Raw genomic sequence first — 25,601 nt, 5'->3', positions numbered from 1 at the left:
TTCCCCATGGGAAATCTGACCAAACTCGGGCCATTACTTAAATGTTGTATAAATCTGATGATTATTGAAAACCGTCTTTATGTTCATCTTTATATCTTTTCCTTTGAAGTTGTTAGTTGACCAAAGATATTTCAGGGGATAAACCTGTTTTACCTGGGTAAGTCACTAGATAGTTTTGACTGTGTCAGGGAGCTCACCCTGAGGTTAATTAGCTGCGTATTTCTCGTACCTTCCCTCTTCCTTGTGGACCGCAAAAGCCGCTCGTGGGTGGAGCTGGAATCTGATACCCTGTGGAGTTTTTAATCCCATTATGTTGGAGTATGAAGGGACTTTAAAAATAACGCAGTGCCACTCCCATGGTTGTCAGCGGGCACTGAGGCAGGACGGGGAAGGCGGCCCACAGAGGTCAGCGTCCTCACACCCGGGGCGACCCAGGCGCAGCGGGAGGCAGACCCTGGAGCCCGGTCCTGAGAACTGTGCCGGGACTCAGACTTCTGGCGTGCCCTCGATGACCTGGGTCTTGAGCGGGGTCATGTGCCCCGCCAGTGTTGGAGAAGCGGATCGTCCCCGGGGTTGGCAGGCGCTCCGGGCCGCCCTCTCATCGCTGTCCTCCCCCCACAGGCCAACTTGCCGCTGCTGCAGCGCGAGCTCCTCCACTGCGCAAGGCTGGCCAAACAGAACCCTGCCCAGTACCTCGCCCAGCATGAACAGCTGCTTCTGGATGCCAGCACCACCTCACCTGTTGACTCCTCAGAGCTGCTTCTCGATGTGAACGAAAACGGGAAGAGGCGAACTCCAGACAGGTGAGAAGGAGGAGGACCCCGGACTCGCCGTGGCCGTGGCCGTGGCCTCCTGTCTGTGGTTCGCAGACCTGTTTCACGCCCCCGCGAACTGCTGGGCGAGCGACCCGTCTTGCCAAGGAGCGGTGAGCTCGCGCTGGCCTGCGATGTTACGGAGCGAGGGGTCTCTGGGCGGGTTCATTCTGGCGCCCTGAAATAGTAGGGTCAAAGGTGATGCATAATGCCCAGATGGGCTAAGTGCCACCGAGGGTTCTTAGACACACAGGCAAGGTGAAAATTCTCATTTATTGCATAATTCAACCCACATATTTTGCCCTTCCCGTGTGAGGAAATTTGCCCTTGCGAGTGTTCTCCGCACATGACGGTTTTGAACGCTGGCCTTTGTGTGTTGCTCAGGAAACAGTGCGGTAGCGGTTGAATTGGGGTTTAGAGGAGTGAAGAGAAAGCGTCTGGGAAGCTAGAGGAGCTGCGTGAAGATTAGCAATAAGTAAGAGAACTAATAGATGGCATTTTTACAGTTTCTCAGGCGATACTCGTTCCCTCAGGCACACTGCTCCCTCACTGAGAATTCTGAGAAATGTAAACCAAAGCCCCTTCTCCATTCAGCCCTACCAAGTAGTTGTTGAATAAGGCGTATGCGTGAAATTTCCCTTGTACCTATTAAAATAATTTTCTTGAGTACCTCATCCTCATTTACAAATATTTTCTAATATAGAAATAAGAAGTCTTATTAGCAGCATCTTGCGTCATAGTTGTAAAAATATGGAACCGTACTGAAACGAAACCGTGTTCAGAAACGTATTTGTCATCTGCTTTGTGTCCTTTCTCTACTTACCCACTTTCTGTCTGCATTTCATCAGGCGTGAGTGAAGCAGCCTTTGAGAGGTTAACATTCTGGCACAAGTATGTTCCAGATTCATAGGAGCTTCTGATCCTTGGAGCTACTCAGAGACATCTATCTGTGACCGACTTAGCTACCCTTAAATGTATTAGCTGCTTTGCAAATCAGAATGTTATTAAAAGCCAGCCAGTTTACATACAGTTATTACATAATCCTCCGTTAAGCAGTTTTTATGCTACAGTCTCTGGAATTCTTCTCCTCTTGACATAGGGCCTTGTGATAGTTTAAAATCCAAAAGCAAAAGGTTAAACATAGTTTACTTCTGACATGCTGTAGACCCACCTCCAGACATGACCTGCCAACAGTGCTGCTTTCTCGTTTTTGCAAGCCATTTTTCCTTAGTCCTATTTAAGCATTTAGTGCTTTAGCTTTGGAAGGTGACTGCTTAATCCAGGTGTCTGAGTGGCGTGTCCACATGATACTGAAAACCAAGAAGCGGCCCAAGGATAGATGATTCACACGTGCCTTCCTGTCTGACGCTAACCCCTCCCCCCTGCAGCAAATCCGTACTGTGTGCACGTATGGGGATGTGGCAGCTCCATTTTTCAAGGATAATGTAAAAGAATTAGGGAGAGACTGGCTGGACAATTGGGAAGAAAACCTTTATTTGGGCAAAGGCTGGGGTACCAGGGGAATCTTTGGATAGCTGTGATAAAAAATATTCCTATAGGCAAAATTGGAAGTGTTCTAGAAACCCCAACTGCTAAGTAACAGACCAAACAGTTTCATGCCCTTCTCTCTATCCCAGCCATTTCCTCACTGATTTTCTTTCCCAGTGTTTTATATTTGGAGGTGTTGTGCCTGCAGGCTTTGCTTGGACGATGCTGAGGTGAGCCTTGAGCAGCATGCTAACACTGATACGGAAACTTCCTGTAAATTCCACAGATAATCGGCATTTTGGTTTTGGTGATCCGTAGCTGCATGTGCATGCAAGTTTGCATTTGATCACGTGGAACTTTCTTAAAAGAGCCTCCAGTCTTGTTCTCCCTTCAGGTTATTCATAGGCAGTTGCTGGAGTCCAGAATTCACACAGTTGCTCTTTGACTGGAACATTCTTTTTCAAGTGGAACCCTGAAGTGTGTGTTTTAATGGAAGGATGGCAAATGGATTTCCTTAGAGTTAGGAGGACGGGTAATGAGAATATGTTGTGTAAATACATTTGTATCTTGTGGGAATATGATCAGAGCCAAGAAAATATGGGTCTCTACAGTATTTCTTTGCATATATTTTCTGCATCTTGTTTGCATATGCATTTTCCTCTCCTCTGGTTATTTATCTGTATATTCAGATCTACTATATGAAATTTTATAGAGTATGGAGCTGTCTGACAGCAGAGCTTTTTTTGTTTTACTGAATGTTTTGTTGGTGCATATGGTCTGACATGGATGAGCGACCACGGTGAGATTTTGGAGTCTATTAAACTGGCTCATTAAAGAGATCAATCTGTTTCTGTAATAACACTGGGAACCATCAGTCACTAAAAGAGGGAAAAACTGACACCTGAGGAGAAAACACATTTTGGTAATTTGTTCATGACATGTCACGAACAAAAGAGCGCTCTATATTTTGTTTACAACTTTGGGGGCTTAAATTGTGTGACGATTGCAGATTTAATCTACTAGACAGTCATCATGTGTTTCAGGGATGGGTTGTGGCGTATTTAACTTTCTTCTCATCCTTAAATATGATTGCCACTGGTTATGTTTCTTCTTTTTTTAAACATTATTGTTATTTACAGAGAAATGAAGACTCTGAGGGAAATCTGAAATCTTTTTTTTTTTCCTGTAAGAAACAGTGAAATTTATTCTACTTTCTTTTTAAAATATCTCCAGGGTGAGTTTCTGAACAACTATACTAAATTTGTAGGTCTGTGGTAGAATACTGTAGAACCCAATTTAGAAAAAGGCAATTTTCATTTTAAAATCATGCTATTTTTTTCCTAAAATACTAAGGAAAGTAAATAGAAAATTCTGACTTCTACTCTTTGTTAGTATTTAAGAGTTCATTGGTTATAGTAGACCTTGATTCTGTCATTCTGTGTTGGGAGAAGCTGACAAAGGGGATAGGAACCTTCCTGGCGCTGATTAAATGAAGTGACCGCTTTCAAAGATAAGACTAGAAGCTAAGAGCGCTCTTTAAAACTTCTCGCCGGGGCAGTCATGAAGACACTCACACTTTCACATGGAGTGAGGAGGAAAGAGCAATTAGAGAAGGCTGCATTCTTTTGAGACTACAGAATGCATAAAAATTATTATGGTGAAAACACTTGCGTTAATCATCATTGCTGTCTGTCTTTCCTCACAGCTTTGATCCTGCAGCTTTTTGTTATAATTCATCTTTAATATTATGTTTGCGTCTGTTAATGCTGATTTTCTGACTCAGAGAATCTTTCTTGCTTAAGAAATCAAACTGAATGATCTTTGGTTTGTATGGGTAACTCTGTTTCTACCTCCGCCCCTCACTATTTCAAAGGATCGATGTTAAATATTAATCCTCTTCTTATATATTATCATTTTAATATAATTATGCTTTAAATCGTTCTCTGCTTAACACATCTAGACTTTATTATGTAGGCCACGCCGTTGCATTAATATGGATTTCTTCCTCCCTCGATAATTAAATATTATTTTCTAAAAAGACTTGTTTGACCTTTAGGATTCTGTAGCTCGTCAGCTGGGAGGAACCTTATGGATCTCCCAGGCTGGAGGAAATGATGGCCCAAAGAACTTGCTTAAAGTCACGAAGCTTCTTAGGGGCAAAACCAGCATATTTATAGACCTGAAATCTTGCAGTTGCACAAAATATGTTTTAATGTGCAGTTTAAATAAGGGAACCTCAACTAGGAACTAGGGGTTTTTTCCCCCTTACTTTCCCTCATTTATTTTTGCTGCGTAATTGCTCACGTGGGTAATGCGATAGTATAATATTCTGGGGGTTTGTAAATCTTTTTAATGACAGAGGATCCACAGCCAGCCAGGTTTCCTGGCTTAATGAGTAAGTTAAAAAATGTTGAAGGTTGGAGGGTCAGAAGGCAGTCGTTTTGACACTGTGTTGGTTGAATATGTAAGATTTGTCATCACAGCACACACCAGCTGAACCTACTGGGCCCCTCTTTCCGTTTCTGTAAAATAAATGAGGCTTCAATATTTTTGTCTTTCTAAAAAGAAAAGGTAGGCACACTTTACAATGAACTGTAGGATTAATTGGCTATGCCAATCAGAATTAAATTTGTGTTGTCCACTGCATTCAGTTTTCTGTGACAAAATGTAAGGAATTTATGTTACATACTTGTGTTGCATCTTTTATGCAATCTTTCTTGCACAAAGTGAGTAATCATCCCTGTAGAAATGACTTTTTTTTATAGTCAGATCAATTGTGAAGTCTTCTAGTGAAATATCATTATGTTGCATTTACACGATAAGAAGACTTGGCTGGTTGTATGGGACATTTTGGTCTCTCCACACCAACTTCAGTGGGAACTTGGCTAGTCTTATTTCTTGCTGCTCTCCTAGGGTCTAGCCCCCTGGTGAATACTCTTCATGCTTTAGTCTGTGTTCTGACCGATGGTTTCTGCTGTGTTTCATGTTCTTGTATGTCGTCATTCTATTCATGCTTTACAGGCTAACTCAGGCAGTATCTACTCTTTGAATGAAAGCTTCCCAAGCATAAATATTAAAAATAGTTACTATGTTACTGAGCACTTAAGATGTGCCAAGCCTCATGCTAAGTAACTGACATATTAATATATAGTAATCCCCCCCATCTGTGGGGCATACGTTCCAAGACCCCCAGTGGATGCCTGAAACCACAGATAGTACCAAACCCTATATGCTGTGTTTCTTCCTATGATAAAGTTTAATTTTAAATCAGGCATCATGTCATTAACCACAAAAATAAAATAGAACAGTTATAACAATGTTCTGCAATAAAAGTTATGTGAATGTGGTCTCTCTCAAAATATCTTTTTGTACGGTGCTCACTCTTCTTGTGATGATGTGGGATGAAAAAATGCCTATGTGATGAGATGAAGTGACGTGAAAGACAGAGGCGTTGTGACGTCCCGTTAGGCTACCATTGGCGATAACGTTACAAGGAGGATCATCTGCTTCTGGAGTGTGGTTGACTGGGGAACTGGAACTGTGAAAAGCGAAACCGCAGACAAGGGGAGGCTACCATATATGTAGCAGTTTATTTTCTACCAGGCCTATTATACAGAGGCAGGCTGGATAATGTGTCTGAGGTCACATGGCTTCCAAGAGACGCACTGATGGGATTCTGACCTCACGTTCTCGGACTCTGACTCGAGCGTCCATGATCTTATAATTAGGATTCTTACACCACCAGCTGCTGAATGCTCCACCTTGAAAACGGCGTGATTTGATTAAGTTATTGGATACCAACTATGTGCTAGGCTCTTTACGTGGAGTTTTCGGATCGTCCTTAGTAGCTCTGAGACAGTTGTCCTCATTTTGTGGATGAAAACACTGAGACGCATAGTGGTTAAGCTTCTAAGTTCATGTGGCCGGCAGGTAGCAGGGCCAAAACTTGAAGCCAACTCCACAGCCCCTGCTCTCTTGAGTGCACATTGTGGAGTGAGCTTTACTCCTTCTAATGTCCCACTGTTGTACTGTTCTTATGCTACCTGCCAAATTCAGGTCCTGCATGAATGTATAGAAACCTTACATCTCTAAGTAAATTGCGTTTATGGTGAAGATTTCTTGGCAGCCCTTCCAAAAAGAATTTAAGTCTAGTACTAAATGATAATCTTATGGGGAGGCTCTTGGGGGATCATGGATTGTGTCTTGGTCATCTTTGTATTCCTGGGAAAGCTTAGGATGGTGCATTACACATCCTGAGTGTCTGAACCAAAACAAAGCCAAACACCACACACACACACACACACAACACAACATACACAACAATGCCAGCAATAGTATATGAACAAATAAAGTTAAGCATTTAATGCAATCATTTTCAGTAGTACACCAGATGTTCTCTCTCAAGAGTCTTGCTAGCTTGCTTTCTTGATTACTGTCTTGCTTTCTATTGTTTTAAAAGATGCATCTCTGAAACACCCACAACAATGAAAATAGCCATGCGTAGCCCAGGAACAAAATGCCATGATTGATTCACTGACCAGAAAAAACTGGAGGGTTCCAATTGGAATTTATAGATAACTGATTAGAAAAAGAAAGCACGGTTGCAGATAGATAGTGGGAGCTGGGGAAATCGAGTACCTTGCAGTGGCCAGAAATTAGCAAAGGCATGGGGACATCCAGTCGCAAGTTGAGCAGGTCTTTAGGAGACATGGGAGGGAGGACTCAGATGGCTCTGTGAAGCTGTATATTGTAATTCCTGAAGGTCCAGGTGTTGTGGCTGTAAGTCTGGAGTCGCAAACACCCACCTGCATCTTACTCGCTCCTGAAGGTATGAGTGTCCTGCTCAGGAAGCTGACTCCTGGGTGCTGCTTTAGCCATGGAGGGATTGAAGGCATTCCTTTCCATGTGGCCCAGCAGTGATGGTCCTGTGTCAGTCAGCTCCCTGTTCTTCCCTGTCTACATATCCCACTTCCTCCAGGGAGATAGCAAAAACACTGAACTACTCTGAGGTGTCATGAAGCATTAGGTTTGAATTTCATTTTAAAGAGGCAGGGTAATTTGTAATATATTTTATTTCAACACCAATGGAAAGGTGGTATGTAAAATTTTTATCTAAACTTACCTGGTTCCTAACAATTCCTGAAGAGACCTTTTGCTGATCTGTGTTTTGAAAATATGATGTCAAGAATGATTTTACCCCCCTTTTGATTCAGTGTCCAGTTAGTCTGTGGGCCAGTTATTAATGTCTTTGGGCTTTTTAAAACCAAGAGCTATTACTTCCTGAGACGTAAATCTTGACTTCTAAAATACAAGAATAAATCCATGTGTCTTTATTGGGAGAGTATGCTGGTATCTTAGCCCTGGCTCTGGCTGGGACACTGGTCGAGTGGGGCAGTGGTGTGAACAGGCTGAGATAAGGTGTCCTGACTCGGCAGAGGGACTTGTGCCAGAGACGCTTAAGAGGCCCTTGGCAGGACTTGATTTGGAGAAGAAAGTTGCAGCATGACTTCGAAGTTTCTGCCTGGGTGACTAGGTAGAAGGTTGCAAAATTGACCGGGACAGGAAGTACCAGAGAAAGATGAGGTCAGTTTGGACATGTTCTGTTGAAATACCTGTGATAACTCAAAAAAGTGAGCACCTAAAGCAGGTATTTCTTTATAACAGGAATAAGATTAGAATTATTCAGTTTCTTCCTTGGCATCTTAAGGCATATTACGCTGTACCCATTTGCCTCTCCCTAGAACAGTCTTGATAGTGCTATTTTCCCCACATTAAAAAAAAATTTTTTTAAATTTAAGTATATTCCAGTCATAGGGGATTGGTCCTTTCCTTCCATTTCTTGTCATGGATTTATAATAACTTCTTTCATTTTCCCTCATTTCCTTGAATGTTACCCTGTTTTATATAAATAGGGATTATCAGTGCACACTAGCTAGTCATGACTTTTGAAATATTTTATGTAGAGGAAAATGTTTAAAAACCCTGTGTTTTCTTTCTAAAATAGCTCATAGCCTCTGTTATTGAGGAACTAGGGGGGAAAACGGCCTGAGATGGGGTAAAATGTAAGTTAGGTTGTCTCTTAAGTTTTGTTGTGTTTGTTTTAATGTTTGTTATTTCCCATTCATCCCATTTTACTGGCCAGGAAACTGAAGCCAGAGGCTAACCTTCCCAAGGTCACACAGCTGATTCCTGAGTGGCCCTTTATTAATAGTGCCATCAGACTCTGGAGAAGTGACTGGAATCTAAATGTTGAAGTGGTTAGGTTATGTTCAGGGAAATTTCTCTTGGTAGGGAGAGAGAATATTCTCAGGCTGACTTCAAAAACAAACAAAAAAATGCCTTCCAGAAATCTCTGAGACATGACGGACTTCCCACTAGAATTTGAGTTATTTCGAGAGTATGCTGGTGTGGGACAATGAAAAGTGATGGGACAATTTGTTCATTTCGCCCAATACACTTTGAAAGGGCAACATAAAAAGAGCTAATTTGGAATTTGCTCAAGCCAATGAGGTGTAGATAGTTGTAAGCATTTCTAAGAAGAAGACAGACAAATAGCCATTAAGATGTTTTAGTTGCCTTTCTGGACATACATCCTTTGAATAGGGTTGGCCTTCTAACCAGACATGGGTGATTTGTGGAAGCACCGGGGAGACCTTTCATAGCTTTGTTTCTATGAGCCGTGAATGTTTTAATGCTTTGCTGTTAAAATATAACTACCTTTGTGAGGTGATGAGTTTTATTGTTTCAGTAAGCTAGCAGAGTGATAGGACAGCAGGGTCCTGATAGAAATGATAGGACAGACTAAAGACCTAGCCCTACTTCGGGATATTACTGTCCTTGTTTTAGGGGGAGAAACCTGTATTTTCATAATAATGGGTCACGGAAGTAATAGCACTGGTCAGACAGCTGATCTGAGGGTGAAGGTAAATAACATTATCCAACCACTTTGAAAATTATAAGAAGTCTTCCAGTGCTGTGTGTTGCTGTTATTGAACAGAGAGAGGCAAAACTAGTAAGTCGAGGCGTTTGACATCTGGGTCAGAGATGTTTGCATATTTAGAAATGCAACAGGGGCTGCTAGAAGGTGTTTAGAGGATATTTTCTATTTTTGCACACACACACAAACTCACACACGACCCCAGCTACAAATAATAAATTGTTCAAAACAAAGAACAGAGAAGTTCTCTGTTGGCTAAAGTGGTTGACTTTGACACAGTTTGGCCAGAGAAGCATTAGCCCTGTGTGTTTCGATCATAACCATGATGTCCTAACTATGCCATTTAGATATAAATATAGAATAATTGAATCGCAGAGTTTTCAAACTAGGAGGGACCTCAGAAATCATCTAGTCCAGTGGTTTTCAAACTTTCGAATTTTAGCAGCAGACTTTGTCCTTTAAAATGAAACCCTAGGTGGAACCCCAGCTTGTAAAACGGAGAAGAATAAGTGGGTTCCTCTGGCCCTTGAAGCCTTGATTGTTTGGGGGAAAAATGCTTCACTGCCTGCAGAATCCCGTAAAAACACCTCAGGGGGCACAGTCTGAAAACCACTGATCTAGTCCAACCCTTTCATTTTACAGATGAGCAAACTAAGGTCCAGAGAGGTTAAGTGGCTTGCCCAGGGTCACACAGCTAGTCGTGGAAGAGCCAGGACTAGATCTCAGGTCTCTTGATTCCCAGTCCAGTGCTCTTTCCACTACACCCCCCTGCCGGTAAGGTAGGTGCTGTGTTAGCATTATCTTCATAGCTACTAATAGTTTTCAGTATTTTCCAACTGATTTATGCTGGTGTTGTGCATTGAATGTTGAAGTGTTTTATTCAGAAATGTATAGGATAAAAAAAAACAGACTAGAATGTCAGATTTACTCTTAGATAAATTGATAGCTAGATTGTACCCTTTCACTTTTAAAAATTATTTTAAAGCAGTGCATTTAGGTAGTGCCTGAGATATGGGCATTTTTGTCTGATATCAATGATCAAGCTGTATGGAGTTCGTATGTATCAGCCACCTACTTTGATGGGAGCAGCATCGACTTCTGGCTGCTAGTCTCGCGGGGACTGCGATCCAGTGTTGGCCGGGCTCCTGTCGCTGGAACAATGCATCTTTCTTCAGTATGTAATGGGCATATATTCATTTCACATTGAAGTCTGCAGTTTCTCTTAGTTCTTTGTGTGCTTGGGCTTCTATCTCTATCTCCTCTGTCCTTCTCAATCTGGTATGTGAATTGTCACTGGGGCTCTACCCTAAAGGAACACACCGGATGGTTCATGGCAGAATCTTATTGCTGTAATCTCCACATCTCTGTCGTTGAGTTAGTTTCCATGCAGATGCCTCTGGTGTTATCAGACAGAGAGTATCCTAGACTCTATCTAGGAAACTAGGAAAAGTGTCTTAAAAGGCCTCTATGCTCTTGTTACCAACCTAAAGTCAAAAAGGCATGTAGAAATCTCCAGCTACTGTGACTTGGTAGAATTCTCGTGGAGAAATTTCCTGGGGAAAATAGTATCACTGGTCTAAGGATAGAGTGCTGGTCTTGTAGGGAGAGCTGAATACAAAGGAAACCATTAGCGTAGGAGCTATGATTTCGGTCAAAGTTGGGATGTGATTCGTTCCTCTTTTATTGAATATATTGAGTTAGTCTCTAAGAATAGAGATATATCCAGCCCCCAGATATTACTTTACCCCGATTTCTGTGTGAGAATCTATGAGCAGCAATTAGTTATCAGGGCCTCTTTTGCAGACCTTATTCCTTCTCAAAGCCAAGTTCAAAGCTCTGTGTATCGCATCATGAAGTGCAGTCAGGGTGTGCCCGTCCTGCCCAGAGACCCGGTGACAGGTCACACAAGCTCTCTGGGCAAGCGTCCTCCACTTTAAGGGGGCTCACTTCCAGGTAGGTCTTTATGGCTGCTGGTGAAGGCAGCGTCCCAGACGTTACATTGCTTTATTGTATTAGCCCTTTCCAGGAGAACTTTCTGTGCTGATGGAAATGTACCGTATCTGTGCAGTGCAATACCATAGCCACAGGTGGTGATGGTGAGTACCTGAGATGTGGCTACTGGTCGTGAAGAACTGAGTTGAAACTGAGTTTACATTTAAATTTAAGCAGCCTCATGGAGCTATTGTACCAGACAACAAAGCTCTTAGATGTTCTCTGACATGAAAGTCAGATGCCGGGTTAGATAAATGGAATAGGAATCCCTTCAGAATTCATCAAGAGACGGATGCTATACCACTTTGGTGAATCTTCACCAAAGACAGTTCAGTTTTAGGATAATTTGTTTGAAATCAAGTACTTATTTTTTTTTTAATAAATATGCTCGCTGTAACAGGGAGATTAAGTTTCCTCTTACTTATTACCTCACCACACATGTGAGCTACAACTGGAAAGGTATTTGCCAGTTTGGTGAGGATTGAACCCATTTTCTCATGTGTGCAGTCTTGCGAAGACTTAGGCCTCCGCATGGGTTTCAGTGAATTCCCATAGGTCTTCTGGGAAGCCGAGTTTAGAAAGTTTCTGTCCAATAAACAAATATTCTGTTTATATTGTAAGTTCCAATGTGAGTATCTGAACTATGCTGGCTTCTGAATAACATTGTGAAACTTTTTCTTTCCCCTTTAGAACCAAAGAAAATGGCTTTGACAGAGAGCCTTTGCACTCCGAACATCCAAGCAAGCGACCATGCACTATTAGCCCAGGCCAGCGGTACAGTCCAAATAACGGCTTATCCTACCAGCCCAATGGCCTGCCTCACCCTACCCCACCTCCACCTCAGCATTACCGTTTGGATGATATGGCCATTGCCCACCACTACAGGGACTCCTATCGACACCCCAGCCACAGGGACCTCAGGGACAGAAACAGACCTATGGGTAAGACTGAAGGATCTGTTCACTTCTTACGGGATTGGGTGCTTGAAGACTCACATCATCACTTCTCAACTGAACCTGAGGCTTGAAATCCGTGATAGGGGTAAAAATTCTCTTCTGTTTCTTTATATCGTCTCCTTTATGAGAACAGTTGGTTAGTGTGAGTATTTCTTTAACAGCTGTGCTTTCTCTCTCTTAATTACTTACGTCTTTATATGACAGCAGACTAATTTTTTTTTTTTTTTGGAAAGGGGTCATCTAAATTAATATAAAGTTCTCAACAAATGCAAAGTGAATTTTTATGAGAATGAATGCATTCTTATTTTATGAATTTTTATACAGAGTGAATTTTTACATGAGAGATTTCATATGCAGCCTGTCTGCCACAAATATTTTTTTTAAATGTTAAAATATGTCTTTTCTTTCACTGTACTTTTATTTCGGATAGCCTTAGAGTTCAATTTGATTTTTCCAGTCTTCACGATACTCTGTATTTGAAAAATATGAGATTGCATGATGTCTCTGGCTTAAATCAACAGATGTTCTTTGAGGAATGGTGTGGTACTTTTTTCACCTGCAAGTGACAGTGATTAAATTTAGTATTGACAGTGTTGTGTCATAGATCAAAGTATCAAAGAAAGAATGAGTTTAGGTAAACATGTGATCTGTTTGCCTGTGTTTGTTCCTTCTTTACATAAAACTATTGAAGTGAAGCATTTAGGAGACATTGCCTTCTAAAGAACAAATGTCTGCCATGCAAAGTAAGAGGGGAAGTGAACAAGATTTGATACCCTGAGATCAGGGATTGAGGGGATAGCATCAGAGCCCTGTGCCCGGGCTCTTTTAATTCTTGATTTTGGTGAATCAAACTATTCATTAATTGAGAGCAACCGTCAATCCTTTCTTCTTTTTCCATCTTCTATGTCCACACCACCTACCAGCAGGACTTCTTTAGTCAGCTAATTGCTGACAAACTTTCCTGCGGGTAGAGTTGGTGGGCAGGGTAGTGGAAATAGCAGGGGATGAGGTCTAAGTGGAAAACTGGAACACGGGGCCAAGAACATAGAACCCTGGGAACTGCGGTCAGCCACTTCTCCGCTGCTTGAATAGCAGGCACAGTGTTTTGAGACAGAGACAGAGATAGCATGATGAGCAGAAGTTTACATAAGCTTTCCCACTAGGTTGCTAGCAAACAGGGCTGCCATATTTGGATCATTTTGTCTTTTCTGCGTTTAACCCGCCGAATGTTCAGAAAGTAGAAAAGGAGGTTCAGGGGGAGGGGAGGGGCGGTTATTCAGGCCTTGGTTGTGAGACAGTCAAAAGTAGTTCTGCTTCCCCACAGCAGTCATTGCTACATTTCTATAGTGTGTCAGACAAATGGCTAAGCATATAATTTGTGCTTTCTTAATAGCCCACCTGTCTAATGTTCTCAGGTACTATTTCTGATGAGCTCTCAAAAGTGGTTATGTCACTTCTCAGCCTAGATCAATATTTTGACTCCCCACATCAAACGTGGTAACAGCCTTGTTATAAGTAAAGACCTTGCCATTTATTTATGACTTTAGGCCCCAAAACCATGATTGCTCATTTTCAAATAGAAGTGGACTCACCAGGTCATTGTAAGACCGATTCAAGATATCCTGCTCTTGTAGGTGCTAGGAAATGGCCTCTTTGTTAGGCAGCAAATGCTATTTTATAAAATATTAGTTCCAATGCACTATAAAGTAATCAGCAAGGAAGTAATTAGGCTTATGTGCAATGATTATGTTTTCATCTGGTAATGTAAAATTTCCCTTCATGAATTATATCTGTACCCACTGGTTTTATGTGATTTTTCTTCAGACCACTTTCCTTACCTTTTAATTATATTAGCTTATAAAACTAATAGTGCTAATCTCTATAAATATGTGCAACTATTTAACCATCCCTAAAGTCTGGCACAGTTTAGTGCATGTTAATGTAAAATAAAATCTTGATGTATGAGTAACAAATGGTGGTGTTAAACCAGGCTGCCATTTTGAGAATATAAAAATTGTCATAAAGGTATACTTAGTCTAGTATGACTTACAAATGCCTATTACGTAGAGACATACACTCACTAGAATCTTTTAATAAAATACCTTTACAAACAGCAGTAGTTTATAAGTAAACTTAAAAGTTTTAGTCTAGTTAGCTAAAATCTAAACTTTAAGAACCAGGATTCAACATTATTGTCAAATTGCCCACAAATGGAAATGTGCTCTTTAATGATTATGAGCTCTTTTCCCCTCATATATCCTTTTGGTATTATGAATATAAATGAAAATTGTGTGGTGGTGAATATTTAAGGATCTGAAATAGAGAAATTAATACATGTAAAATTTTGAGTTGACTTCATTTTTCCTTTTTAAAGATTCGATTCTAACAAATGATCTTCAGAGTTCCAGAAGCAGCAAATGATATATTTTCTTACCAAGTACTTGGGCTCAAACATGTTTCTAATGTATGTTTTTGTTTGTTTGTTTGTTTGTTTGTTTTAATGAGATGAAGCTTAGCAGTACTCCACAAATGTTGGAATATCATTAGCCACAGACATCTTATGGCTCATTAATATTACTCCAGGTGTTAGAGCCTGTATCATCATCAACTTAGATCCACTGAATTTTTGAAACTTTTTTTTAAAGTTTTTATTTATTTATTTATTTAGAGAGAGCATGGGGGGAGGGGCAGAGGGAGAGATGAGAATCCCAAACAGACTCCGCACTGAATGTGGAGCTTGATGCAGGGCTCAATCCCATGACCCTGAGATCATGACCTGAGCTGAAATCAAGAGTCAGATGCTCAACTGACTTAGCCACACGGGCACTCCTGAAACTTTTGAGACCTCTGGAGTTCTTGGTCCTTAAAAGCAAATAATAAGATGCCTCCATTGTAAAAGTCGATGCCATATTTATATCTTCATCTTTCTCTGGTTGTTTTCTGTGATGACTCATTTCAGCGGTAGTGTTTTTATTTCCTAAAACACAAGCAACAAATAAGTCAACAAAAATTACATATTTGCAAACATTTCAACTTGAAATAGTCACAACAAACAGAGTAATAACTAAATATTCTTTTCCCCCAGTGTCTTTTCTGTTATGCAAATTATTAACACTTTTGCAATTTTACTTTTTTACCAATAGGTGGCATTGACAATTTTAACTTTAAAAATATACCTCTGAACGTGTTCTAATTAGACAAGAATGATACGAAGTGATTTATATTTAGCTTTTTATTTAATCTGAAAAAGTGCTGTCATGTGTTTGCGTGCCTCCATCAGCTATAAATTAAATCACGTTTCATGGTTGGCTAAAAAGAGTCATGTGACTCATCATCTTTATTTCTCTATATCAGGTAAAAGAGGGGACTTCTAACCGCTCTGATTTCATAGAAAGTGAAATGCAGTATCTCCTAAGTCTCGTTGTCCTCTAACTCCCACATGGTGCCCTCTTGAGAAGGAGCCTACGTGGGTGCCTAGAAGCACAAACCATGCCAGGCTTAATTTGCTATTCAGAGTAACTGTGTGACAAATACTAACCAAAAAGGGGTTTTAATCGTTTAAAGTCCAATACCTTTCTTTTGTAGTAGAAACTAAGGTGTTTCCTCCATAATGAGTTTGTAAGACGAGCAGCACATTTCCGGATATCTCTGCTCACAGCCTTCCACCCCGTCCGCTCAGTGACATGCATTTGTTTTCTGTGTTATGGGCATCCTACCTAATTGCTCATGTCCATTGCTGTTGTTGCTCACTTGGTAAGCATTTCCATGTTACCTTTTTGTGTCGTACCTTAACTGTGATGCTAAAGAGAATTAATACTTAACGCTATAGATTACAAATTGGGATTTTCGGTTTCTTGGCTTGGATTTAAGATATTTGTCCAAAGTTGGGGCGCCTGGGTGGCGCAGTTAAGCAGCCAACTCTTGATTTCGGCTCAGTTCATGATCTCACAGTTGTGAGATCCAGCCCTGGGTCAGACTCCGTGCTCAGCAGGGAGTCTGCTTGAGATTCTCTTTCTCCCTCTCCCTCTGCACCTCCCCCCACTTGTGCGCACACACGCGTGCCCCCCCAAAATAAATAAAATCTAAAAAAAGAAAGAGATTTGTCCAAAATTATATCTGCTATGTTGCATTTTTTTCCCCTAAATGATGTCCCATTTATTTCTTTAAAATTTTTTTTTTGGTAAATCAGATGAGCATATATTGCTTTCATATTTTGCAAGCCCTCTCTTCATGGTCTGATTTCATCATGGAGGTATATACAACAGGATTGTGTTCATTTGCCTATGCTGAAATGTGGAAAAATTTTACCGTGCTCGTTTTAGAAAAGCATATCCATGCCCATGTAAAGTGATTTATGCTGTCTTTATTTTTAATGCTAGAAAGCCACAGTTTGAAGCCACTTAATGTCTCCTTGTGGTTTCTTGTATTTATTAAGAGTTAGTATATATTTGTATTTTCAATTTGGGAACATTATATGGATAACTGACTCAGTGCTTGGTGTCACCTTACTCCCCCTTTCTTCCTACATAAAAGAAAGGGTTCCGGCCATATGACCTCTAACATTCTTCCTAGTTTTAACATTTTATCATTCTATTGAAGAGCCCATTAGGTAATTGTGAATGTATGACTTAGTCTCCATTCAAGATCGAATGCATTTTCACATCATTTAGTTTAGTCTTTGCTAAGTGCCTGTGCACGTATGGATTATGTCCTGAATGCTATAGGGTGATTCAGCCTTCTTCTCTACGTTTGTAGGGTTGCATGGCACGCGTCAAGAAGAAATGATTGATCACAGACTAACAGACAGAGAATGGGCAGAGGAATGGAAACATCTTGACCATGTAAGATGTCGGTAATCATTTAGGTTAAAAATACGTTTCAAAAACAACTGGAGGGGGTTAGATAATAAGAGAAATGCTGGGGATGCTTTGAGGGTATTATGTTTTGTGCTATCCTTGAAGAAACTAATGAATGGGAATATTTGCGAAAAAATACAGGATTTGATTTCTACATTGATATCAAAGCCACTAACATACGAAAAATGTGAGGTCATGGAAAGGAGCCCTCAAAGCCAGATCTGTGGGTTCCTGTTTTATTGCAAACGGGTCATTTGGTTTATACAGTAATGGGATTAGTATTGGGAACTTGGCTGTGTGCCTTCAGCTGAAATCTCTGTGGGTGAGTCACGCCTCCCACGTTTTACTCTCATTCCCATTGAGTTTACTCATCTGTCGGGTCTCCGTTTCAAACCTGACCTTTGAAAATAGTAGATGGAAGGAAGCCCTCCGGAATAAAATCGTGTCCTTCGTCGTCCCGCAGTAGTCCGTTTCGCTGCCTGCCAGAGTGGTTCGGTTGTGGTGATGGCTGTGTTCTCCCCCCGTGCCCGTCCCTCACACAGCTGTTGAACTGCATCATGGACATGGTGGAGAAGACGCGGCGGTCCCTCACGGTGCTGCGGCGGTGTCAGGAGGCGGACCGCGAGGAGCTGAATTACTGGATCCGGCGCTACAGCGACGCCGAGGACTTGAAGAAAGGCGGCGGCGGTGGTGGCGGCCACTCTCGGCAGCAGAGCCCCGTCAACCCGGACCCGGTCGCGCTAGGTAGCTTTCCTTTGGGTGGACACGCTGAACAGATTGTTCTCACGTTTAGTGCCAAGTTCACGTTCAATGGGGCTTTGCAAAAATAAAGGGTCTGCAGGGCCTCTTAGAGCGATAAACCCTTGACATCCCCAGTAGCGTTCGTGTCTCCGTGAGGAAGCCAGCGGATTGGCCGACACAGAGGCGGGCGCAAAACGTAAGCTCCTCTTTCTAGGGTAATGCTGGGTTCGGGGTAGAGCTTCAAGGCCGGGCCAGGGTTTCACCTGCATCACCGAGATGCGTGGCCCTGCACAGCATGGCACTTTGCACCCTGCCCCCCAGCGTGCTAGAGCAAAATCTCAGGGAGCCGCGAGCCTCGGTGGCTACAGCAAGCTCTCCAGGGAGTTCTGCGACTGTGCACGGTGTTGGACATGTGTTGTCTGATTTTTAATTGAAGACACAGTCTCTAAGACAGCCTTGTTTTCCAGCTGTATCTTTTATTTTCATAAAACACTTAACCAGGAAGAGGGACCTAACGGTTATATAGTCCGCCTGGGGGCACTTGAAATTAGTGATGAAGGTAGCACTGACTTCTGGTGACTTGACCTTAGCTTAGATTGCGTAAAGCCTTCATTTATTTATTTATTTTTTTCAAATTTTTATTTAAATTCTAGTTAGTTAACATATAGTGTAATACGGGGTTTAGGACTGTGTAAAGCCCTTATTAATTCTAGCTATGTATACACTGCTGTTGATATAGTCATGCTTTAGAAACTGAATGCTTAATATGTAGGCGTATCCTATATTGATATATGGAGATTGTCGAGGTTATAAATAGAATATCACAAATATGGGGAAAGAGATCCTGAACCTGGGAGAATTTTTGAGTCGCCTATGAACTTTTGCTGCAATTAATAACAAGATGTCACCATTTACACTGCTGGCTACTACCTGTGGGGGCCATCTGAGTCAATGTGGTGGAGATGGGTTTGTGTTGATCCCTGTTCTCTCATCTCGTGTTCATATTTGTTTAGCCATACACCTGTCAGCTCACTCAGGGCGCCGTCCATGCCGCAAACAAAACTAATTACACATGCGCAGATTAAACTCCTGACTTTGGCCTCATTATCACCCCTGGCTGATTATCCGAAGTTGTTCTGTTCAGGACAAATAAAGGGGGTATTTGTAACCATCCAGTGTAGGCAAAAATTGAAAGCCTTAAACTAAATAAAATTTTGGCAGTTGAACCTGCTTTATTGAACTGATTCGTTGAGTCAATACTTACTTACTGAACGTTGCCTATGGGCCAGGCATTGTGTTAGACAATGTAATAAAGGAATAAAATTCTTCCTTCCTTCCCTCGAGGAACTTTTGGTCTATTGGAGAAGATAGGCAGGGCCACAGTTAGTGGCCTGGCACCAGACAGCCCCTGAACTGACAGGATTAGTATGATCTGCTATCTACTGTCAAAGATAAAGTTCAGAAACTGATGGGACTTCATGCCTACGTGAGTTATTTTCAGCACACACACTATAGGACACCTTATATCATCACCACTGTTGCATACACATTCTGGTGATGCAAATGTATATTGTTCTCCAGGATGATGGGTTTAGTTTCCCTTTTCCTAAAAGAATAAAGTTGGTTTTAAAAAATTTGGGTAGGAGTACCCAAATTACATTATTTCCGATGATGCATAATGAATTCATAGTTTTGGTCATATGAGGTTGCTTTTGGCTTTAAGCTTTTGTAGATTGTATTATTCAAAGACTACAAGCATTTCCTTTCTTTGTTTGGACTCTTTTTTAACAAACAGTCATGTTCCGTAGGGCCGCAGAACCCTAGACTGCCTTTTAAGAAACCGTCCCAACTTGAGAGGCAACTTGTCAAGAGCCACACAGTGCGCGAGTTTCAGCATCCCGCATGTCCTTTCATTGTGTGCCCTTTCCTAGCCTTGAAGCCTGTGAGTTTTGTTTTGTGGGACTGGGCTGTGGCGCTAAGACAGCGGTGGTTTGTAATCATGGACCACACTGATTCGCATTAAGTGTTTTCGAAGGTTCTCTCCTAGGTTTTGGAGTTGAATGTATTGATGTGTGTAAAGAAAGGATCAGAGATTACTGGCTGATGAGTCTCATTTCTGCCTCCAGAAAGTGTGTCGTGGGGGGTGTGTGTGTGTGTGTGTGTGTGTAGATAAGAACTACAGCTACGTCTGTATCTTTATGTACGCGTAGATCTCTGTATCCTGCAGTTACATTACCCGTGTTTCTTTTAGCTCAATCCTCTCAATTCTGCAGCTGCTACAGAGGTCAAATGAGACCTGCAGGACTTCAGAATAATATTATAGGAAATATCTTTAGTTCAAAATATTTCCTTGGTTACCTCCCTAGCTTGGAAACACTGGCAGTGTTTAGTCACACACACACTCTGAGCATTTTTAAATTGCATTTGGGGACTGGACAGAGGAGAACGTAACCTCCATGACCACTCTGTTGCACTCGTTAAACTTATTCCCATTTTTACTTTTGAAATATATCCATAATGTTAAGTCAGTGTGAGGGATTAGTAAGAGAACATGACTAATCTATTACTAATTGAATTTTGGGGAGTCTTCCCTAGATATTAAATAAAGGCTATTTTGAATAGCCTCTTGAACAATTTTAAAATTGAGAGCACACTGAGCCCATAATGTTGTTTTGACTCAAAGACAGTTTGGTATCTTGAAGGACTCTTCAAAATATTAGATTTTTTCCTTGTGATCATAGATTTGTATTATTTTTATTGTTAATTACTCACTTTCCAGGAAAAACTCCAAACATTCAAGCACTAAAATTAGAAAGCTAATTTTTAAAACAATTGTCTCTATTTTCAAAGTATGACTTATTCTTTGTACATTTAAGTTTCGTTACATTGTGCATTTCACCCAAGAGCAAGCTAATACCATCAGAATGGGCACATAGGATCACTGCTTTTGTAGAACTGCTTTTGTATGTATAGGGTGGGTGTTGATCTGGGTCCCCGTGAGGCTGCTTTTCTCCTCCTTTGTCTCCATTCCCCTTTTCCCTCAGTATGCTGTTCGTATCACTCTCTTGGCTCTTTACATTTTATTTCCTTCAAATTACTTTCTTTTTACTGGCTGTGTACTATTCTGGAATCTTCCTATAGTTCATCTTATATTTGTGCATTTCCCCTCAGTGTTTCTCAAGAAGTTCTTTATACCATTAGAGTTAAAAGAAGCATCCAATGATGGACTAATGTCAGAGACTGAGGCATAAATCTCTGAAATTGGAATGCATTTTTTCCCTTTTTTTTCAATAAAAAATTGGATATTGTGATGAGAGTGTATGAAATTTTGAAAATACATTCGTGTATGTTTTGGTAAGAGTTTAACTCTTGCCAAAAAGAGAAATGTCAGAAAGAGGCTTTTGTTTGTTTTACATGAAATGAAAAGTCAAAGCTCAGGAATTCTAAGTTTGGCAAATTAATACCACCCCTGCCTGAAGTAGATTGGTAGAGAAATTGGTATTTTAAAATTCCACTGGCCAGCAAGCATTATGATTATCATGTAATTGAATTATAGAATTTCTCATGACTGTCTAAAACCTCAGGAAATCTAGCATGAAGCTTAAAAGCATAGATTGTCTGGGTTCGAACCCCTAGTTCCTCTTCTTCCTAGGTTTCTCACCTTTGGCAAGTAATTCTCTGTGCCTCAGTTTCCTTGTCTATAAAATGGGAATGGTAGTAATACATACTTTATAGGTGTTTCTGTATTAAATGAGTTAATAGGCATAAATCATGTGGGACAGTGCCTGACCCACAGTAGATGTATTAAAAGTAATATATTATTATTATTTCTAATACGTAATCTCAAAAAGAACTTTAAAAGGACAGGGGTACGTGAAATCAACTTGCTTCGCATCCAAGATTATAAAATTAGAGTAGATTCTTAAGTATTTTTTTCATTCTGAAAAAACTTCAAAAACAGTAATTTTGGGGTGGCTACTTCCACAGGCAGAAAGACTAGAAAAGGGGAATTCTGTCTCAAGCACAGTAAATCTGTTGTACCTTTGGGACCCTAATTCATAACACAAGGCTATGGAAAAATAGTTTGCTCCCAAGGAAAGAAATATATCCTGTCTTACGATCAGATTATAAAAAGCACAAACACGTAATTCAGAGTATATCTGCATATAAAAGTTTAGAGTTTTATATACTTGTATTGATTCCTTCAAATCACATCATGAAATTCATTTCAAGATCATTAGCTGAGTTCCTAAGTATAGTGCCCACTGTATTTAAGTATGTTGGGTTTAAAAAGATGGGAGTCATAGTTAAATATACCCATCTTTTAAAAACAAGAAGAGATGATTGCCTCCTAGAGCACTAAGTATTTTTATTGTTAAAAAACAGAAATCCTGGGGTGCCTGGGTAGCACAGTCGTTAAGCGTCTGCCTTTGGCTCAGGGCGTGATCCTGGCGTTCCGGGATCGAGTCCCACATTGGGCTCCTCCGCTGGGAGCCTGCTTCTTCCTCTCCCACTCCCCTGCTGTGTTCCCTCTCTCGCTGGCTGTCTCTCTGTCACATAAATAAATAAAATCTTAAAAAACAAAACAAAAACAAAAACAGAAATTCTAACTCGGTTCTGGCCTCTAGGTTTGGTTTGGGCTTCTGCAACATAATATTGGAGTTTCTGAGTTAATTATCTTTAAAAATAATAACTAGCATTTGTAAAGATGAACTCACTTAACCCGTCTTTCTTGTGGTGGTTTTTGTGATAGATATTCTCCTGAGCTCAGCCTCATTCTGCTCACTACAGGACGAAGGCCATACCTAGGAGCTGCCAAGCTCTGAGCCTTGCTGTCCTGGGTCAAATGAGTCCCATTGGTTCCCCAAAGGCTATCAGCTCATCCCTTCCTATATATGATGGCAGCCCTTGTTGTTTCTAGTATCCAGTGGTCTCCATTCTGTCCTAAGTGTAGTGCATCTTCCATCTCCTACATCATAGATTGCTTTTTCTGTTCTACATTTCTTACAATAACTCCTGCACCTTGATGCAGTCCCTCTCTTCATAGATGTGTTCTCTTCTGGAGGCTCCTTCTCTTCTCCTCTCACCCCCAAACATTTGTGTCCCAAAGCAAGCCAAACTTAGTTTAGCACTTTTCTATAATTTTGCAATCTTCCGGTAATTATGTATGTATATGTTTCCCATTTTAAACCATCTCCTGTAGGCTCTTCTGTCATTGTTTCTGTGACTGTATTTTAATACACCTATCCATTTTATAGCAACTGATATTTTATAGGTGGTCAAGATTTAATGGTTAAAAATTCGCTTCTTTAAAATCTGGGCCTTAAAAACATAAGGTATTTTGCATAGGTTTGTCTAGAGCAGTCTAAATCAAGAAAGTCCTGGGAGGGAAGTTGTCTCTTGTAATCTTGAGCAACTTCATGATTTTTTTGTTTTTTTAGACTCAATATTGCCTATATAGACATTGTTATTGCTGCTTCTTCAACAGAGGAGAAGATAGTACGTTTATTAGTCATTTGGTTTCCGTAGCGACTGTAGTATTCATCAGTGTATCAAAAATAGATTCTGAGGAGTACATTCATTTGGTTGGGAGACCTGATGTTTAGTTAGGGCACTAACTTAGAACTAGAGAGGATATTATAAAATATGTGTGGATATATGTATATACGTATAAATGTGTCCATAAATTTATATACATTTACATATAGATGTAAATTTGTGTATTTTATAAAAATAAATTATTTGCCTTTAGATTCTTCTCTTATTTTGAAGATAAATTCTTTTAGAAAGTAGGGTGAGATTAAGAAAACTTTTACTTGATTGGTTTTGGTGTTTCTGTCGGGTTTCAAGGTCAGGTGCAGTTTGAGTCTACATGTCACTGAGAGTTGTAGGGACGTATAGCCAACTTGAAATATTGCATAACTTTCCAGTGTGGTATATGGACCCTCCCAATCTCTACTGTACAGCACCTCGTAAGGTGGGTGCCTGATTAAGCCTTATACATTATCTTTGAGTAAATTTGGGGACTATAAACATTTATGAGTTTTAAATAACATTTATACAAGTATCATGTAAGAAATTTGAGGACTTCCCAACAAGGACTAAGACAGAGAATTACTAACTATGGAAATAACTTCTATCCCCAAGTGACATATACTCAGGGAATAAAAAATTACTGTTGTATATTGCTTAATCCAGATCTCTTGATTTTTTTTGTTTTTCTTTTTCTCTGTTCTTTTCTTTTTCTTTCTTTTTTTAAAAAGCTTTGTGCTGTGTGGATTTAAGTGCTGGGAGAAAAAGGTGCTTTTTCTACCTTACTTATTGATGAGGAAATAAGTATCCATTCTTACTGGACAGCCTACTAAATAATAACAGTGATAACAGTAATGAGGGTAATAGCATCTAATATCTAATGAGATTTTGGGATGTGCCTTGCTGGTATGTAATAGGAAATACCTCTTTCAGTCTCTACAGCAGTGCACTCAAATGTTGTACCAGTGTCCCCACTTTACAGATGTGGTGACTGAGACGTGGAGAAACTCAGTTGCTGGATGTCACCTGACTAGTAGGTGGCAAAGCCAAGATTCAACCTCCCTGGGCTCTAGAACGAACTCTCTCCTGCCTATGCTCTCTAGGGTGGTAATTAGTTTCTTTCGTGCATGGCCTGTGGATAACTTAGCCTTTCCCATTCCCTGTAATAACGATTGGACATTTATAAATAATTTTTACCAAGCTGTTGATCTTTTCTTAATCCAATAAATGGAAAAAACTTTTTTTTTTTTGCTACTTTGGAGAAGGCATGATTTTTCTTTTTATCTTCAGACTTTACATATATATTCTTTTAAGCCAAAATCTATTCCTAAAACAACTGTCTTTAAAAGCTGCCATAGGTTTATCTGTTTCATTGTGTCATATGGCTAAATGTGAACTTGATTACACTTCCTTTATTTCTTCTGGAAATAGTTATAGTGGTGTGGAAGGTAATCCTGACGGCTCTAATTAGCCACATCACATTTCCTTGAAGTTGTGTGCGCACCAGTTTTATTTAGCTGTTTTATGAATGAAAATTACTTAAATAAAAACATTTTGGTTTTCATCATTTTCCATATAGAAATCAGTGTGTGCACGAGAATGGGTATTTCAAGTGCATCTGATTATCACATAATCATGAAATTATAATGCAAAGTTTTAAGAATTTGTATATTTGGAATAATTACAGATTTAAGAAGCATTGCAAAGATAATACAGAGAGTTTCCAGATGCCCTTCATTAAGCTATAATAAGCTTTTGCTAATTCAGAATAGTTGGGGAAATCTTCAGTTTTAGCCACTGATAATCAATGTACCCTACAAGGAATCAAAACATTCAGACCTATTTAAGGCACTCAAATGTAAAATGATATATACTTAGCTAAATTGAGTGTGCTTTTCTCTGTCTTCCATATTCTGTATTCTGGTACTTGACATTTCTTATAAATGTAGGGAAATTTTTAATTACTTGAAATTTATCCCAGGTTGAATGATTGTTCCATTTATAAAAGTTTAAAATGATTTTTTCCTGCCCCCAAACCTCTAAATGCATAGGCTTTCATTGAAAATTCAATACGGAAGATATGCAGTACATAATTTAACTAAGGAATACTGTGTACACTTTCAGTTTATTTTCTATCCTATATAGAAAAATATAAAAGGTGTCCTGTCGTTTCCGTAAACATGTTATTTTGGAGGTTAGCATTCCTACATCAACTGTATTATGATCTGTTTTCTCAAACTTCTAAAATTTGACAAGGATAAGCACAGGATTTCATTTAAAGTGAAAC

The 25,601-nt window shown here is 40.2% G+C and overlaps 1 protein-coding gene across 1 annotated transcript in view; it reads left to right on the top strand.

Moving 5' to 3' along the window:
- RUNX1T1 (RUNX1 partner transcriptional co-repressor 1) overlaps positions 1–25,601 on the top strand; it is a 57,539-nt gene that overhangs the window by 10,045 nt on the left and 21,893 nt on the right. Inside the window, exons 4-7 of the mRNA XM_008689135.2 lie at positions 622–803; positions 11,920–12,170; positions 16,941–17,026; positions 17,584–17,785. Of these exons, the coding sequence (XP_008687357.2) occupies positions 622–803; positions 11,920–12,170; positions 16,941–17,026; positions 17,584–17,785 (721 nt within the window). The remainder of the gene's footprint in view (positions 1–621; positions 804–11,919; positions 12,171–16,940; positions 17,027–17,583; positions 17,786–25,601) is intronic.

The sequence above is a fragment of the Ursus maritimus genome, unplaced genomic scaffold (assembly GCF_017311325.1).
Source record: "Ursus maritimus isolate PB19 unplaced genomic scaffold, ASM1731132v1 scaffold_9, whole genome shotgun sequence".
NCBI classification, from domain to species: Eukaryota; Metazoa; Chordata; class Mammalia; order Carnivora; family Ursidae; genus Ursus; species Ursus maritimus.
This window is presented reverse-complemented; position numbering and strand designations above follow the sequence as displayed.